We start from the raw sequence: 17,358 nt of genomic DNA on the forward strand, positions 1-17,358 counted from the left end.
AATGGGAATATTCATAGGGGTTGAATCTGAGGGTTAGGATACTGGGTAATTTTTACTTTGTACAGCTTTTGAAATCCCGCATGTTCTAGAGTGAAATGTGTTCATCAGAAGAATAACAAGTGATCATCAGATAATCAGGAAAAAAACAAATGATGTAAAAAGCCCAAATTTTAACTCAAAAAATTAAAAGTGAAAACAAAACAAAAAACAACCCTCACAGGGCATAAGGAAATCAGTGTGCCCAGAAACAGGTTGGGTGGGGAGGACCATTGTTCTCACCCAGCATGGCTTTCTTCTTAATGTTCTTTTATGCGTGTATGTATAATTTCAAAGCTTTTCCTAAGTTTATTTTTGTGACCAGTGGCTTTAAACTTGCTAAGAGATAGGCTTCCAGAGGGAACTGTGGTTTGAAAATGTGACGGAAATTGATGGAACCTCCCAAGAACTTTTGGTGTAGACAAGGCCTTAGAAGTGTGCAGGGAGTGAGACCCTCTCAGCAGAATGCCCCATCCCTGCTTTCCCTGCGATACCCATCACCATGTAAGAACAGTGCCCCAGAGAGGGGCAGGGAGGGATCAAGAAAGAAAAGCTCACTGCGGTGGCTTCTCTCATCGTGGAGCCTGGCTTTAGGGCACACGGGCTTCAGCAGTCACAGCACGAGGGCTCACTGGTTGCATCTGCTGGGCTCTAGAGCAGGAACTCAGTAGTTGCGGCCCACAGGCCTAGTTGCTCCAGGGCACGTGGAAAATCCCGAATCAGGGATCACACCTGTGTCCCCCGCACTGGCAGGCAAGTTCTTAACCACTGGGCCACCGGGGAAGCCTTGTTTTTAAATCTCCGTACATAAAAGGTCACCAAGGAGAAAACTTTAGGTGTATCTGAATAGTTTCTTACATTTTGGTGATGCCTTTTTAAAAGGAAAAAAAAAAAAATTTTTAACTGAGGTATAATTGACAGATAACATTAATTTCAGGTGTACAACAGTGATTTCATACTTGTATATATTGCAAAATGATCATCACAGTAAGACTAGTGTCCATCACCACCCATAGATACAGAATTTTTTCCCTTGTGGTGTAAACCTTTATGATTTACTCTCAGCAGACTTTCAGATATGCAATGATGGTCTTATTGACTGTAGTCACCATGGCTGAACAGTAATTCCCCATGACTTATTTATTTTATAAATAGAAGTTTATATCTTTGACCGCCTTTACCCATATTTTGGTGGTGCCTTTATAAATCTTTAGCAAATGTTTCTTGAAGGGAATTAGGAGTGGGTGAGTTCATGCTGCCAGGTTAGGGCAGAACTGAGTCAGTCCTTCCAAGTTCTGAGTTCTGAGTATGTGTATCTGGGTAGGGGGTAGAATTCCTGCATTAAAACTAACAAACCCAAGCTTATGACTCCTTCTTGAACATCCTATAGCTCGTCCAAATGTCCTTTTGATAAGTTAATATAAATGAATGAGAAACATCTGCATCAGAAATCTCCCTGAACACACCAGGGCTTAACAATTAAATGGAAGAATGTTTGGCACAGTGTGGTTCAGGTTTTAGCAGATCCAAACTGTTTTGCAAAACAGTTGTTCTGAAGACATTCTGAGAATTTAAAAGGCAGCTGGTTCTCCCACCCGCTCTAAAAATGAGAGTGGTGATTTCTGTTCTTTGTGTCGACTCTGGTTGCTCTTACTGACTGTGGAGGGACTTCTCCTCGCAGAGGCCCTGTCTCTGGTCTCTGCCAAGTGCTGTCCTCGCCTCTCATTCTCTCTTTTCTCTTTCTCTCAATCCTACATTTGGGTCCTCAGCAGATACTCTGTGTTTCAGGCACAGTTCTAACAGCGATGACGAGGCTGCATTTTGTCGAGCTGTGAGATCCAGTTCTAGGTTCAGGTCGAGCATTATTTTCACCCTGGTTCACAGAATTTAATAATCCTTGTCCCTTTCACCCTTCCTGATGGTGCCCGATATGAGAGCTGGTCTCTGGGGAAAAGAGAAAGAAATTATCAAACATTCAGAGGAGGAGCTGAAATCTGATGGATGGTCCAGAGGAAAGCAAAGCTCAAATTGTGGGAAAGGCTACAACGAAAACGCCACTGTAAATAAAAGCCAAGTTCAGTTCAGTTCTCTTGAGCCTCCCTCTTGTTCTGGAACACAGACTGAGTGATCCCAGCAAATGCCAACGAAGCAGATGAAAGTGATTAGTGTGCTGTTCCCTTTCAAGCTCTTTTATTCGAAGACGTTGTCCTTCCATTTTAATTGACTTTCAGTCTCGCCATCGTGAAATTTTAATCACCCGAGCACGGAGACGACATCTCAGATCACCCAACTCGTAATTCTATCTCAACTGCAAGATGAAAGAGGACACCCTCATGCATTCTTGTCCCTTCTGTTTTCCCCTTCAAGGGACACTGTCAATCTTCCTTAGGCTTCCTGAGTGATCATTTAATTTTCTTTGGAGGTTGCAAAGTCTTGATTTCCTAAACTGAAAAAAAAAACAAAAAGAGTAATTAAAAGTGATGGAAGCATATTAGGAAAGAGATGGAAATTCAAACAAATGGACATCTACCCCACTGGGCAAACAATGCGACTCCACCCCCAGTGGCTTTTAAGTTTAGCACTGCTAGTTAATATTTCTCCACTAAGTTTAAGAAATTAAAAACAAAAGAATTAAAGCGTGGCTTTTTCCCTTGGCTTCAGAGCCAAAGCTTGTTTTAGTTTTGTCAGAGTTCAAATAATGAAATTCTTATTTGGAACCTTTCAGGGACTTGCTGTTATTCTCAGCCGAGATGCCAAACCTTAGCTTGATCTTGCTTCTGCTCTTAATTTCATCTCTTCTCTCTCTTTTTCATCTGCCATGTCCTGGCACACAGGCTTGGTTCCTCCTTCGGGGCCTTTTGCTAAGTGGTCTTTCTAACCCTGGACGCCAAAGGAACCAGCTCATTTCCCGATGCAGGGCTCAGCTCAAATGTCTCCTCCTTGGAGAGCATCCCCCAACACACACATATCATTTGGTATCACTTAATCCTGCTTTCATTTCATCATAGTGCTTATTGCTAAACGAAATAATCTCACTTGTTGTCAATCTTCCATCCCTAAAGTGTAAAATGGCAGAGTGGTAAAGAATCTGCCTGTAGTGCAAGAGATGCAGGAGGTGAAGGTTCAGTCCGTGGGGTCGCAAAGAGTCGGACACGACTGAAGTGACTGAGCACAAAGTCTAAGCATTGAATACATGATCTGTGTAGATGTGGCCTCCCTCTGCAAAAGATTTGCCACTTTCAGTTAAAACAAAAAGGAGGGCATTGCTTGGTTTGTACTTGGCGTGTTAACATGCCAGTTGCTGTTTTATAATAACTTGGAGTGTTTATTTTGCAAATGCTCCATCTCTCCAGTGTGTCCTTACACGTCCACCAAAGCTAGGCTTTTAGAGACAGGGAGCAAGACCCAAACCTTGCAAAGTGCAGGCTGTAATGAAGAGGCGTCAAGTTCCTTAGAGTTGCCCTTCCTCATCTCTAGGCTCTAGATTAGAAATTCTTACTACATGGCTCAGTAGTAAAGAATCTGCCTGCCAGTGCTAGGAGCCACAGGAGATGGGGGTTCAATTCCTGGGTTGGGAAGATCCCCTGGAGAAGGAAATGGCAACCCACAAGAGTATTCTTGCCTGGAGAATCCCATGGACAGAGGAGCCTGGTGGGCTACTGTCCATGGGGTCGCAAAGAGTCAGACACGACTGAGGACGCACATGCAGAACGTGGGCAAGGCTAGAGCTTTAGTCCCGAATTGCCTACCTTCCAGGACACTTCTCCCACCATGGAAGGTGTTTCTCCGGAGGCCCCAGTCTCCATAAATGACTGTTAGATTGGAGACCAGGCTGATGTCCCTTGCCTCCCAAACTGCAAGCACATGAAGTGGTTCCCACCTTGGAAAATGATGCCAAGATGACAGCCCCCGGGAGCTGATGAGAAGAATCCGTGTGTAGGTTGAATGTATAGCAGATGTAACTAGAAATGACAAAGGCTTTCCCAAGTTGGGTTAAAAAAGCAGTTTAAAATTCCCAAAACCATTGATTTTAGTGGAATACTCTCCTCTTAGTTTTTTTAAAAATAATTTTTATTTATTTTTGGCTGTGCTGGTTCTTTGTTGCTGCGTGGGCTTTTCTCTAGTTGTGGAGGCCACTCTCTAATTGCTGCGTGTGGCCTTCTCATTGCGATGGCTTCTCTGGTGGTGGAGCATGGGCTGGAGGACACTCAGGCTTCAGTAGTTGTGGCACATGGGCTTGGTTGCTCCGTACCATATGAGATCTTCCTGGATCAGGGATTGAACTGGTGTCCCCTGAATTGGCCGGCAGATTCTTTACCACTGAGCCACACCAGTGGCTCAGTGGTAAAGACACCAGCGAAGTCCTCTCTTTTTAAAAAAATTTTATTTATTTTTAATTGGAAGATAATTGACTTACAATATTGCTTTTTGCCATATATCAACACGAATCAGCCATAGGTATACGTATGTGCCCGTCCTCTTGAACCTCCCTCCCACCTCCCACCCCATCCCACCCCTCTAGGTGGTCACAGAGCACCAGTTTGAGCTCCCTGCATCATACAGCAAATTCCCGACTATCTAATTTTACATATAGTATTGTATGTGTTTCCATGGTACTCTCTCATCTTACCCTCTCCTTCTCAACCCCTCTCTTCTTAGTTTTTATCTTTTCCTCCAAAAGTAAAAAAATGCTGCCTCTGTCTTAGCAGAGAACATAAGGACAGATACTCCGGCCTGCAGAGCCAGAGAAACTTGTCTCCAAGCCAGGATGCAAACGGTAGTACAAGAGCCCTTTTTAGGGAAATGAGATTTCTTTTTCTGTGATGGTCTGAGAGGTTAGGAATGTTTTTCACGCTTCAGAGCTCTTTGACTAATTTTGAATTTGTCATCCAGGAATTTATGCAAACCCTTCTCAGATGAAGGCAGGGAGCCTGGGACGGCTTCTTTTCTTTCTGCATCGTCAGTGGGTCAGTTGATCCACTGCTATTTCGGTGGGATGCCTCTTCCTCGTGCCCTTCCCGTCAGTACCTCCTGTGGTTGAGGGGCACACCAGGGCTCAGTTCCTGCACTCAGCTTGCTGTGGGATCCTCCACGGAATTCACAAACTGCTCCCTCTGGTTTGTCACCAGCATTTTTACCTGTCACTTTGATCATGCTCTCTTACTCTCTTAAACTCCTGTTGAGGCTTCCTCTAACACTGAGAATTAAACCTGAGAACCTTCCATCTGGGTTTAAAAACCCTTCACTGGGAATGTCCTTGCCCCTTGCTACTCAAAGTGTGGTCCATGGGTGGGCAACCTGGCCGTATCTGCATCACCCTAGAGCCCATTAGAACTCGCAACCCTGCCGCAGGTGAACTGCATCAAAGTCAGCATTTTTAATAAGATCCAGGTGAGTCACGTGTGTGTTAGAATGGAGAAATGCTTTCTGGGAAATCCTCCCTGCTACCATCATCATTCATGGCCATCAAGTAGGTCTTAGAGCAACATTTCTCCACCTGGCTCTGACGTGATGCTTGGCATATAGCAGAGCAGCACACTCCAATTTAATCTTCCCAGTGTCTCCATGTGGTATGTACTGTTGTTATTCCCACTTGCAGAAGGGGAAACTGAGGCCTTTGGGAGATGCTCATTCAGGTAGTGAGTGCTGGAGCAGCCTGGATTTAATCCAAGACACTCTGCCTCCAGAGTTCATGTGCCTAACTATTGGCTCTGCACCCTCCCCTTTTCTGGACTCTTCCCTCCAAGTCTATTAGCTCTGGACTCTCTTGCCTCTTTCTCATTGGTCTGTAAAACTTCTCTAAAGCAAAGCCATGTTGAAGGAAATGCTGCTGTTTGGTGTCTTCTAGAAAAGCTTTGAGTCCTAAAGTTATTTTTAAGGAAGATTGTGCTGTACTCTGTAGAGATTTGATCTCTCAGCCAAGGAGAAGGAGCTCTTTCTACTGCTTCCAATTTAATACAGGCCATGTGGAGCCTCAGATATTACCCTCCCCAGATGTGAACTTCTGGCTGTGTTGAGATAGAGTAGTATCTCAAACTTGACCTTTGGAAGAATCCTTACATTTACAACTCTAATCAGAAAAAAAAATGGAGATAATTCATATGACCTTCAATGACATTGGTGCAGAGTTTATCAAGTCCTTTGAAGACCTTAAGGTCAGAATGTTTATAGCCTGTATAGTCAAGGCCAGAGTTTCGTTACAGGAGGTTAGCTATATGAGGTCAGGAAGAGATTAAGGTCAGTGGTTTTCAAACCAATTATTGAACTGCTTTGAGGGAATATTCCAGAGAAAAACTTGGAGGCTTTGGTGTGAGGTAGTGTCTGAGCTGAAAGAGAGGTTCCCTGGGCCCCACCTCACTTTCACCCAATTAGTTTCAATTTTACATCATTTTGTATAATACGTCCTGGGGTAACATTCTATTTAATGGGCACTTCCCTACTTAGGGTTTTCCTGGCGGCTCACACGGTAAGATCCCTGGGTCAGGAAGATCCCCTGGAAAAGGGAATGGCTACCTATTCCAGTATTCTTGCCTGGAGAATTCCATGGACAGAATTTTCTTTTTGTATATTAAAAGCCAATTAAACTACTCCATCCTTTGCATTTGAGGCTGTTGAGTTTCAAAAAGGCAAATTGACTTCCCCAAGGTCATGCATTGTTTTGGCCAAAAGCTATTTCTTGTATTCCTCCTTTGAAAGCTCAGAAGCTGGGCCAGCTGCCAAGCCTGCTGGACATTCACTTCTTTGCTGTCTGGGTCAGCCCTTCTTACAGTCAGTGGTGCTGACCTGGCCATTTTTCCTTGCATTTAGGACTGTGTGTGTGTTTGGAAAACCAAACACCATTCAGGTGTTTTAGGGGCAAAGCTAAGTCAAGAAGTCATATATTGGCAGCATTCTTTGTCTTCATCTTGGGGTGAAGCTGTATGGCTGTCTCACTGTCCTGACTTAGTTATCCATTGAAGGCAGCCTTGCAGAGAACACAGAATATTCTGGTACCTGCAAAACAGAGCAGCTGTTCCCCTCCAAACATTAGTTTACCAAACCCCCCATTTTAGGAGAATGTGCATTTGAGGAATGTGTGACCAAAAGGGAAAGATGGCATTGAAAGACTGAGATCATGTATTTTTCCCTGCTCCTGCAAAAACATTTTTTTCTTTCATTTTCAGGAAAATAAATCAATAGGTGAAACAGACAAAATGAGAATTTCAGTGACAGTTTACAGTTAGTAATGATGGATATATGGGTAATTTCCATCATATCATCTGTTGTTTACTAGAAACTTCTTTAAGGCAGATGATTGGCATACTAAGAGATGTTTTATTTCTAAAAATAGCTCTTCACCCACCTGTATGTTCAGTGCTTGTCCTGATCTTTTGTTTAGAAAATTGGGTGCTAATCACTGCCTCCCTCCTGAGTCTGGGCCCCAGAAATGCAGCCCCACTGCCTGGGATGTAAGCCCTTTGTGTGTGGCCAGTTACGTAGAATGTAGATGTTTCATTCCGGGACTTGATTTTCTGTCAGTTTTTCTCTCTTCTCTCTGCCATTCACTTTACCTACTGTTTCTTTCTCTAACCCCAGTTTCTGCTCCCTCTAATTGTTCCCAGTGGAACCAACACATACCCTGGAACTAAAATTCTTCTTTACAGAGATATATTAAAGTGATACACACTGTGATCTCCTACAAGGGAAACTTAGATTCTTGTTCTGAAAAGACAGGTACTTAATTATTTATAGTATATATAATTCCTAAGAATTTGGAGGCAAATATTAGCTCTCAAGCTATTTAGTTACATATAGAGATGTTACTTAAAAACTCCTTTGGCTGCCCTATATACATGTTGGAGGCTTCCCTGATAGCTTAGTTGGTGAAGAATCCTGCACCACAGGAGATCCCGATTTGATTCCTGGGTCAGGAAGATCTGCTGGAGAAGGGATAGGCTACCCACTCCGGTTTTCTGGCCTAGAGAATTCCATGGACTGTATAGTCCATGGGGTCACAAAGAGTTGGACACGACTGAGGGACTTTTACTTCACTTCATATACATGTTGATATTTTTAATTTCACTTTTGCTTTTTGTTTCTAAGATTTAGAGAGGATTCAGTTCTCCACCAAAAAATAGTTCCTAAGAGATTGTAGAAAGCATGCCTAAAGATATTAATTAGTTACATGTAACATTACTTTGCCAACAAAGGTGCCTGTAGTCAAGGCTATGGTTTCTCCAGTGGTCGTGTATGGATGAGAGAGTTGGACTGTGAAGAAGGCTGAGTGCTGAAGAATTGATGCTTTTGAACGGTGGTGTTGGAGAAGACTCTTGAGAGTCCCTTGGACTGCAAGGAGATCAGCTCTGGGTGTTCTTCGGAGGGAATGATGCTAAGGCTGAAGCTCCAGTACTTTGGCCACCTCATGTGAAGAGTTGACTCATTGGAAAAGACTCTGATGCTGGGAGGGATTGGGGGCAGGAGGAAAAGGGGACGACAGAGGACGAGATGGCTGGACGGCATCACTGATTCGATGGACATGAGTTTGAGTGAACTCCGGGAGTTGATGATGGACAGGGAGGCCTGGCGTGCTGCGATTCATGGGGTTGCAAAGAGTTGGACACAACTGAGCGACTGGACTGAACACTAAAGCAGTTTTTTGTCATCTTTGGCAAATTTTTCCATTATTTACTAGGATTAAGGTATTGAACTTGGTCTCAGATAGGTCTCTAGGATAGGGTATGGTTGTTGCTGATTGTTTATGATGTCATGTAACATTTAAGTGTTTATTATTTAAGTGTTAGTCACTCAGCCATTTCTGACTCTGACCCCATGGACTGCAGTCCTCTAGTCTCCTCTGTCTATGGAATTCCACAGACAAGAATACTGGAGTGGGTTGCCATGCCCATCTCCAGGGGATCTTCCAACCCAGGGATCGAACCCAGGTCTCCTGCATTGCGGGTGAATTCTTTACCGTCTGAGCCACCAGGAAAGCCCTTGGGTACTGTGAAATGACATGAGGGAGGGGCTTGACCCTTGTCAAAGTTTGGCAAAAGTTTTTCCTCCTAAAGCTTCAAAGCAGGAGAGAGTCCCAAGTGTACCTGGCAGCTGGTGCGTTAAAATAACTAATCTTCACATACAAAAGGCCTCTTCACAGGATTTGGCCAAAGGTCAAGCCTGTTGGATATATATTTATAAAACAGAGTCTGTAGAGATTAGTCCTCACTTTAGATAATGAGTGACAGGAGGAGGAGGGAGGAGTTTGTCACTTACGTATTCATCACGGTCCCTTGACCTCGTTCTGCACGTCTAGCCATAGTTATCTTGCCAGAGAGGTAGAACTATACACTTCCTTATTTAATTCATTTTGTGCTTTATTGTCTTTGCTCTTGAGGATGGATCCATTCTCTCTCCTTTGAATTCACTTAGAAGTGAAGTTGCTCCCCAAAGAGAGATGAACTTCAGGCTTACGTTGTATGCTCCTAACGAGTAACTTTAATCCTGACTAATAACTTTCTCACAGACAGTGCCATGTACCGCTGGGCTTTGAGGCTGAAGATTTGCACTTAACCGTGACTGGTTTACACAAATCTAGATATACCTCTGGAGCCAAGGATGGTGTCAACTCCTGCCCGAGACACTGGGCTCTGTAGGGGAGGTAGACATGCTGGAATAAAATCAGGAACCTCAGAAAGAGGAGAAAGTGATGCATACTTGGTAGGTAGCCAACAGTGTCTAGCACAGTTAATATTCTGGCAATTTCCAAGGTCATTTTTTTTTTTTTAAGTATAAAAGCATTCTTGGCCTTTTTCAAGGCTTCAAATAAAATATTGGTCCTTTAAAAATTAATTTCCTCAAATTATAGATTTTGATACCCACCCACCCCCACCAGATAAGAGCTTCTTGAAGCCAGGCCTCATGCCTGGCTCATCTGAATATTCTTGGCAGCCCAAGTTCTGAGTCATCATAGACAATGACTATTTGCAAAATAAATGCATATAACTTATTCTCTGGATTCCCCCAGGATTCAAGGACCTCAGACATTGTGTAAAAACAAACCAAAACTCCAGACCTACAAGACCCTTGACAGAGTCAATCCTGTGGTAGGGCTGCCTTTTTTCCTTCTCATTTTCAGTACTGGTTTTTTACTTTGATTTTATTTTTATGAAGTTCACAGCTACCTTCATTAACATTAAAATTCTATTGTTTAGATTCATTTATTGGGGTGACTGTTTTTGTTTTTTTCATTACAATTATACCATAATTTGAGGACATATACCATATTTTAAAATAGATTGTTTGTTTACTCCAGTTTTAATATCCTTAAGTTTTTTTTTCCTTCCCTCTTCTCCCTGCCTACTACCAGGATGATAGAAAATGGGAGTGCATTTTAGCAGGTCCAGGTGTACTTGCTGTTTCTTAGGTTCTCACTGTAGTGGGTTGACTTTAACAAATCCCATTTAAAAGGTAAATTACAAACATTCATCAGCAAGTGATTTTTCTAAAGTCTTCATATTAGCTATCTCTTGTTGCCGCAACAGATTAGCACAAAAGCCGTGGCTTAAAACAACACTCGTTTATTCTGTGGCTACAGAATGCATGGAAGGCAGAAGTCCAAATGGTTCTTACTTGGCTGAAATTAAGGCATCAGCAAAGGTGCCTTCCTTTAGGAGCCTCAAGCAGAGGGTCGGTCCTTTCCCTCACTTTTTCCAGCTTCTAGAGGCTGCCTGTATTCCTTGAATCATGGCTCCTTCCTCCATCTTCAAAGTCAACAGTGTAGCATCTTCAGATTCTAACTGGGTTTCTGACTTGACTCTTTTGCCTCCTGTTTTTTTTTAAGATTTTGTGATTACCTTGAATCCATCCACATAATCCAGGGTGACCCCTCGACCTCGAGATCATTAATTACATCTGCAAACCTCTTTTTGTCACATGAGGTAACATATTTGCAGATTCTAAGGATTAGGATGTGGACATCTTTGGGGCCATTCCCCTGTCTATCATAAGCATGCATGCATGCTAAGTCGCTTCAGCTGCGTCCAACTTTGGTGATCCTAAGGACTGTAGCCTGCCAGGCTCCTCTGTCTAAGCAAGAACACTGGAGTGGGTTGCTGTGCCCTCCTCCAGGGGATCTTCCTGACACAGGGATCAAACCCAGGTCTCTCATGTCTCCTGCGATGGCAGGCGGGTTCTTTACCACTAGTGCCACCTGGGAATCCACCACAGTCATAGACCCACACAGTGTTCTCACAGAGTTCCACTACCTCGAGTTTCTAGCTTTCTGTGTACTCAGGAGAAAGGCTTTGAGTTTTTGTGTGTGTGTGTCTTCCCCTGATATTTCTGTCTTGGATGTTACTACTTTAATTTTATGAAGTGGTAAAGAATCCGCCTGCCAGTGTAGGAGACATGGGTTCAATCCCTGGGTCAGGAAGATGTCCTGGAGAAGGAAATGGCAACCCACTCCAGTATTCTTGCCTGGAAAATCCCATGGACAGAGGAGCCTGACGGGCTATATTGTTCATAAAGTCACAAAAGAGTCAGATGTGACTTAGTGACTAAACAACAACAATATCAACAAAACATTATCTGTGTTTGTGTGGACACATCAGGGTGGATAGATAGATGTTCAATATTCGGACAATAATGACTGGGTATTGGGTTGATACAATGATAATGTAAAATTCGCTCCGTTTTTCCTATTACACCATATGGAAACCTGAACAAGCTTTTTGGCCAACCAGTGATTAATAATGGAAAAGGAGGCAGCAACTTGGCAATTGAAACCCCATGAGTTGTAGACAGAGGTGTTTTGTTGTTGTTCTCTAGTTTGTTTTGTTTGGGCTGCAGCTTGAAGCATGAGGGATCCTCGCTCCCCTATCAGGGATGGAACCTACACCTTCTGTAGTGGAAGCTCAGACTCGTAACTACTAGATTACCAGAGAGGTCCCCAGGAGGAGGTTTTTAAAACTTGTCTTTATGGTAACCTGTTCAGTGAACTCACAGAGCCTTCTAACTTTTGTCTTTTAGGCTTATGTACAGAAATATGTCGTGAAGAATTATTTCTACTATTACCTGTTCCGATTTTCAGCTGCTTTGGGACAAGAAGTGTTCTACATCACATTCCTTCCATTCACTCACTGGAATATAGATCCTTATTTGTCCAGAAGACTGACCATCATATGGGTTGTAAGTATTATTATTACTTATGGACCAGTATTGTTTCTGCAGCAGCCATCTGCTTTGGTATTCAAGTTCTCTGCATATTTGCTCTTTTTTAAAAAATCACTGAGAGCTGAATTTTTACGTGGTTTACTTTGGGAAAATGAAAGGAAAAACATTGTTAAAGCTATGGGTGAGTAAGACTAGGAGAGGAGAGAGATGATGTTCAGAGAAATGACCTTTCTGAGAATCCTAGCAGTGGTGGGGCATGTGTGCATGCTCAGTCATGACCAACACTTTGTGACCACACGGACTGCAGCCCAGAACCCAAGATGGGGCATAAAATGCCTCCTCTCACAAAGCCCCTTTTAGTAAAATTTGATCAAAAACTGAAAATAGGAGCTGTTGGCTAATACCACTTGGAATTCCTAGGAGAGGAAAGACATGATGTGGTATTAAGCGTGACTTAATTCCAAGTGGTTTTAAGTGTGACTACTCTATACCGATTAGACGCAAAGGCATATAAGGCAGGGCAGCTTTAATTTGAGGGAGTTTCTAGTATTAGGGGGGCAGCTGGCCTATATACAGAAACTCATTGACAATTCCAGGTAGAGAGGTGGAGCCCCTTCTGATGTTTTGTTTCAGACCCTATCATTGAACTTTGTTCAGGACTAAATTCTGATTTTCTTTTTTTTTTAATTGAGAGAGAGAGTAGCAAGGTGTGCTGTGAGCATCCAAGCCCTGGGATCAGATTGGCCTGGGTTCAAGTGCAGCTCAGCCAATGCACTTGTCTGTGTGCCCTTGTCCTGAGCCTGTAAAACAGTGTTAATAAAGTGCATCTCCCAGAATAATCCTGAAGACATTCACAGTATGGCCAACATGTGGGAGGGATCTACAGGTTGCTATAAGCATGTAATGCATAGTGATGAGTCCATGAAGGTGAAAGTCTTAAAGATCAATTCTTAGGTCAAAGATTGTTTAGCCAGAAGAGGGTGGCTTCAGGAACAAGGCTGCCAGCACAGCTGTTTCCTTAACTCAACATTCTACCCTGAAAACTGAGCTTCAGAAGCACTTGGTCATGTGTAAAGACACTAGGATTCTTAGGCGGCTCTGTTCTAAGAAGCTGTGGCTGCACATCTGGGGCTTTATTTTTCTCATTTGTAGAAGAAGTGAGAAAGAGGTCTTGTTTGGAACCATAAATGCAAATGTTACAACAGGCAGGGGGTAGAAATAAAACAGTGAAGTGATGGGTGGAGAGGGCTGGTGGGTGAGGAGGCATCTCGGGACACTGGGAGTGGCTGCCCCTCTCCACCACCTGTGCCCAAGAGAGGAAAAATAGGGTGGGATTGTCAGATCTCTTTTTTCTGTGAAGTCTTTAAATGAAAGCTTACAGTTGTTTAAAATATGGTTTTTATTTATTTATTTTTGGCTGCACTGGGTCTTTGTTGCTTTGTGCAGGCTTTCTCTAGTGGCGAGTGCGAGCTACTCTTCATTTCAGTGCTTGCGCTTCTCGTTGCGGTGGCTTCTCTTGTTGCTGAGCGTGGGCCCTAGGGTGCTAGGGCTTCAGTTGTTGCGGCTCTCAGGCTCAGTAGTTGTGGCGCATGGGCTTATGAGTTACTCCACGGCATGTGGGATCTTCCCAGATCAGGGATCAAACCTGTGTCCCCTGCCTTAGCCCACAGATTCTTATCCACTGGGCCACCAGGAAAGTCCTAGGCTTGCATTTTAAAAGCTTTATATGCCAACAGAACAAAAGCATCCTTGACATGCAGACTTCCAAGGCCTGGTTTGAAGTCTTGGGCCTAAAGGACAACTAAGGTCCCTCAGGCTGGTGGTCAGGATTATTTGGCCCCTAATTCTTCCTGATTATTTGCTCCTTTTCTCTCTCATTCTACAAGTCACTGTTTCCTTTCTCTGTCTCTGTCTCCCAGCCAGCCCTCTTCTGAAATCTAGCTTACGTCTAGAAGTATGATCCAATGAGAACGTGCAAAAGCATAAGAATCTTGGAAGAGATGAACGTTAGTGCAGTTGTTCCCCTCCTTTCTGAAGTGCCTTCTGTTCCTGCAGAGCTGGTGATGTCCACTAGAGCAGCTGGGGGAGGAGAGGGAGCTGGGAGTACTCCTCAGGATGTGAATGTGCACCCAAGATCCATGGTACTTGCATTCCTTTTCTTGTCATTTATTTTCTGAGATTTTTGTGTAGTCGCTAAGATGTGTCTGACTCTACAACCCCATGGACTGTAGCCCGCCAGGCTCCTCTGTCCATGGGATTTCCCAGACAAGAATACTGGAGTGGGTTGCCATTTCCTTCTCCAGGCAATCTTCCCAACCTATGTCTCCCACATTGGCAGGTGGATTCTTTACCACTGAGCCACCAGGGAAGCCCCTTTTTCTGAGATTTTTTTTTTTTTTAATCCAACTTTTATGGTAGTTGAGTGTGGTAAATGATGCAAAATATTTTTAATAACCCAGCAATATCTTACACTGTGTACCGTCAGTTTGAGGTCAGTTATCTTGCCCACTGAGGGTAGAAAACTTTTCTTGAGGGATCAGGAAGATCTTTAGACCCTGTAGGAGGCAGTGGTTATGGGACTCTGATTGTCATCGTGGGTGGTGGTTTTTCATTTTGGAGTCCTGATTTCAGAGCACTCAAAGGATTTCCGACTTGAGGTAGAATTACGAGTCTTTTGTCAGAGAGTGGGCAAGTAAAGTCTTCACCTGAGAGAGGAAAGGGCAGCCTTTGAGTGTGCTATTTGTTGTGAGCTTTGGCAACCTGTTGTTTGCTTTTAGAGATGAGTGAATGGTCCAATCCACAAGGCACCCACGTAGAGGGTTATGTAATTTGCATCAGTGAGGCATTCTTGGCAGTTAATGGTGGAGAGACAGTGGTGGGTCCAAGGAGGGTTGGAGGGAAGGAAGGAAGGAAGGGCAAAGGGAGGTAGAGGTTTGGAGGGGACAGATGCTGAGAGGTGGGAAGGTGGTTGCTCTGTCCTCGGTTGTGGAGATAATTAAGGGGGAGGCTTGGTTTGGCTCCACTGTTGTAACTGGGTGGAGGGAAGGAAAATTCTCGATGGTGTTACAGGGAGCCAGGAGGGGAGGTGGGTGGACATGCCTGCTAAGTGCTTAGTCCCTTCAGTCATGTCTGAGTCCATGTGACCCCATATATGGCAGCCCACCAGGCTCCTCTGTCCATGGGATTCTCCAAGCAGGAATACTGGAGTGGGTTACTGTTCCCTTCTCCAGGGGACCTTTCCAACCCTGGGATCCAACCCACGTCTCTTACATCTCCTGCACTGGCAGGTGGATTCTTTACCACTCGGGCCGCCTGGGATGGAGATGGGTGAGATTCTTCTGGGCAATCAGTTTCCTCCTGTGGCAGCCTGTCTCCTATAAGGGATATCACTAAATTAGTGGCTGCCTCTTTAAGGGGTGAGGATGAAGACACGTTTATTATATAAGGGACAGAATTTGAAGTCCCCTAACTTTAAACATCTTATCTCAAACTCAAAATCCTTTGGAAGGTAGCTATGTTCAAGAGTGCCAGATCTCTTGACAAATTGCATATTAATTTGACAGTTGTCATTGGATGAAGTCTCAGCAGGTTTTATCGCTTTTAAAAATAATTTGTTATATTAGGAGTGACTCATATTGTCTGAAGCAACTTAACAGAATTTATGGTTACATGAACAGCTTTCTTATCACAATTGTAATTGTTCCTCCTGTCTATTCCACCTCTGTTAATTGCATTTGTGGGCATCCCCATGTTCTCTGGTGGCTCAGACGGTAAAAGCGTCTGCCTGCAATGTGGGAGACCCGGGTTCGATTCCTGGGTCAGGAAGATCCTCTGGAGAAGAAATGGCAATCCAGCACTCTTGCCTGGAAAATCCCATGGACCGAGGAGCCTGATAGGCTACCGTCCATGGGGTCGCAAAGAGTCGGACACGAGTGAGCGACTTCACTTCACTTCCATGTTCATTGTCTTTTTTGATCTTCATAAAAATGGGTTGGTATCATTTTATCATTTTATAGATTGGGATTGTAATACTTCAAATAATAAGCCATATTATGTGTTGAGGACACTCAGTGTATTAGTGCTTTACATATACTACCTAATTTAATCCTGCCAGCACCTGAGACATGACTGTTGGCAATCAGGAAACTTAACATGTAGAAAGAATCACTTTGGATTAAGTGGATTTGATCCAGAGCCCTAAGGCCTCTTATGCAAGAAAAGAAAAACACTTCTTAGAAAAACTTCTTAGAAAAACACTGCTGAACTACACTGACTCTTCACTGATGGTTGGTGTTTTTTTTGTTTTTTTTTTTTAAGAGATGTTGAAGTTGAGGCTTTAAGCATTCAGACAACTTGCCCTAGGTTCTGTTCCATTGCATTTTTGCTATGATTGCATTTCAGTTTTGCCCATATGGCATTTATTAACTTTATCTACTCCTTAAGTGTCTTTCATAGACCTTTCTTGACAAGTCAAAGGTATTTTATCCCAGGAAACTTAGATAAGCTTTTTCTTTAAGTTAGCTGAGAAACATCTATGAGGTATTTTCTTCCTCTGTCACTAATCAAGGTTTTTAACCTGTCCTTTGATTCAATAGAATCTTTGACCTTGGGACAGAAAAGGCCATGAATGGGTTATTCATTAGATCCTCATAAGAGATGTTATCCATAGAACTTTAGGAGTCACTGCTCAACTGAGTGATTATCTGATCTCCTGTCTTCCATTTTGGCATGGTGACAGCCCCACCAAAAAAGAAAATAGAATATTGCTTGTGTCTTAAAAAGGTTAGCTCCAATTTCATTGAAACTGCATGGTGTTCAGCTCTGTAACATGAGGTAGCATAATGGTACCTCCATTAATTTTCATATATTTTTAATATCACTAAAATTTTTTTTCAGGTGCCACTTGTGTTAACTCTTGTGAATTTTCAGTCTGTCTTTTGAGTATATTTTAAAGGGGCTTTTATAATCTCTTTTTATCAGTTAGCATCAAGTGAGATTGAACTATTGATTTTCCAAGTCTCAGAGGTCATATGTCTTTAAGATTTTTAGAAATTCAAGATTTTGAGAAGTGGTATGTAAGGTGATGGTATCATCAGTAGAAGAAAATCCCTTAAAACTGAATTTCAGTGCTTTTATGCAGGGTGTTCACATTAGTCTAGGCAGAGACCTCACCAC

General features: G+C 43.2%; 1 protein-coding gene across 1 annotated transcript in view; it reads left to right on the forward strand.

The window, feature by feature from the left end:
- Positions 1-17,358, forward strand: part of SGPP2 (sphingosine-1-phosphate phosphatase 2) — a 147,776-nt gene that overhangs the window by 42,232 nt on the left and 88,186 nt on the right. The window contains exon 2 of the mRNA XM_003585772.6: positions 12,040-12,198. Within this exon, the coding sequence (XP_003585820.1) occupies positions 12,040-12,198 (159 nt within the window). The remainder of the gene's footprint in view (positions 1-12,039; positions 12,199-17,358) is intronic.

This window comes from Bos taurus, chromosome 2 (assembly GCF_002263795.3).
Source record: "Bos taurus isolate L1 Dominette 01449 registration number 42190680 breed Hereford chromosome 2, ARS-UCD2.0, whole genome shotgun sequence".
Taxonomy (NCBI): domain Eukaryota; kingdom Metazoa; phylum Chordata; class Mammalia; order Artiodactyla; family Bovidae; genus Bos; species Bos taurus.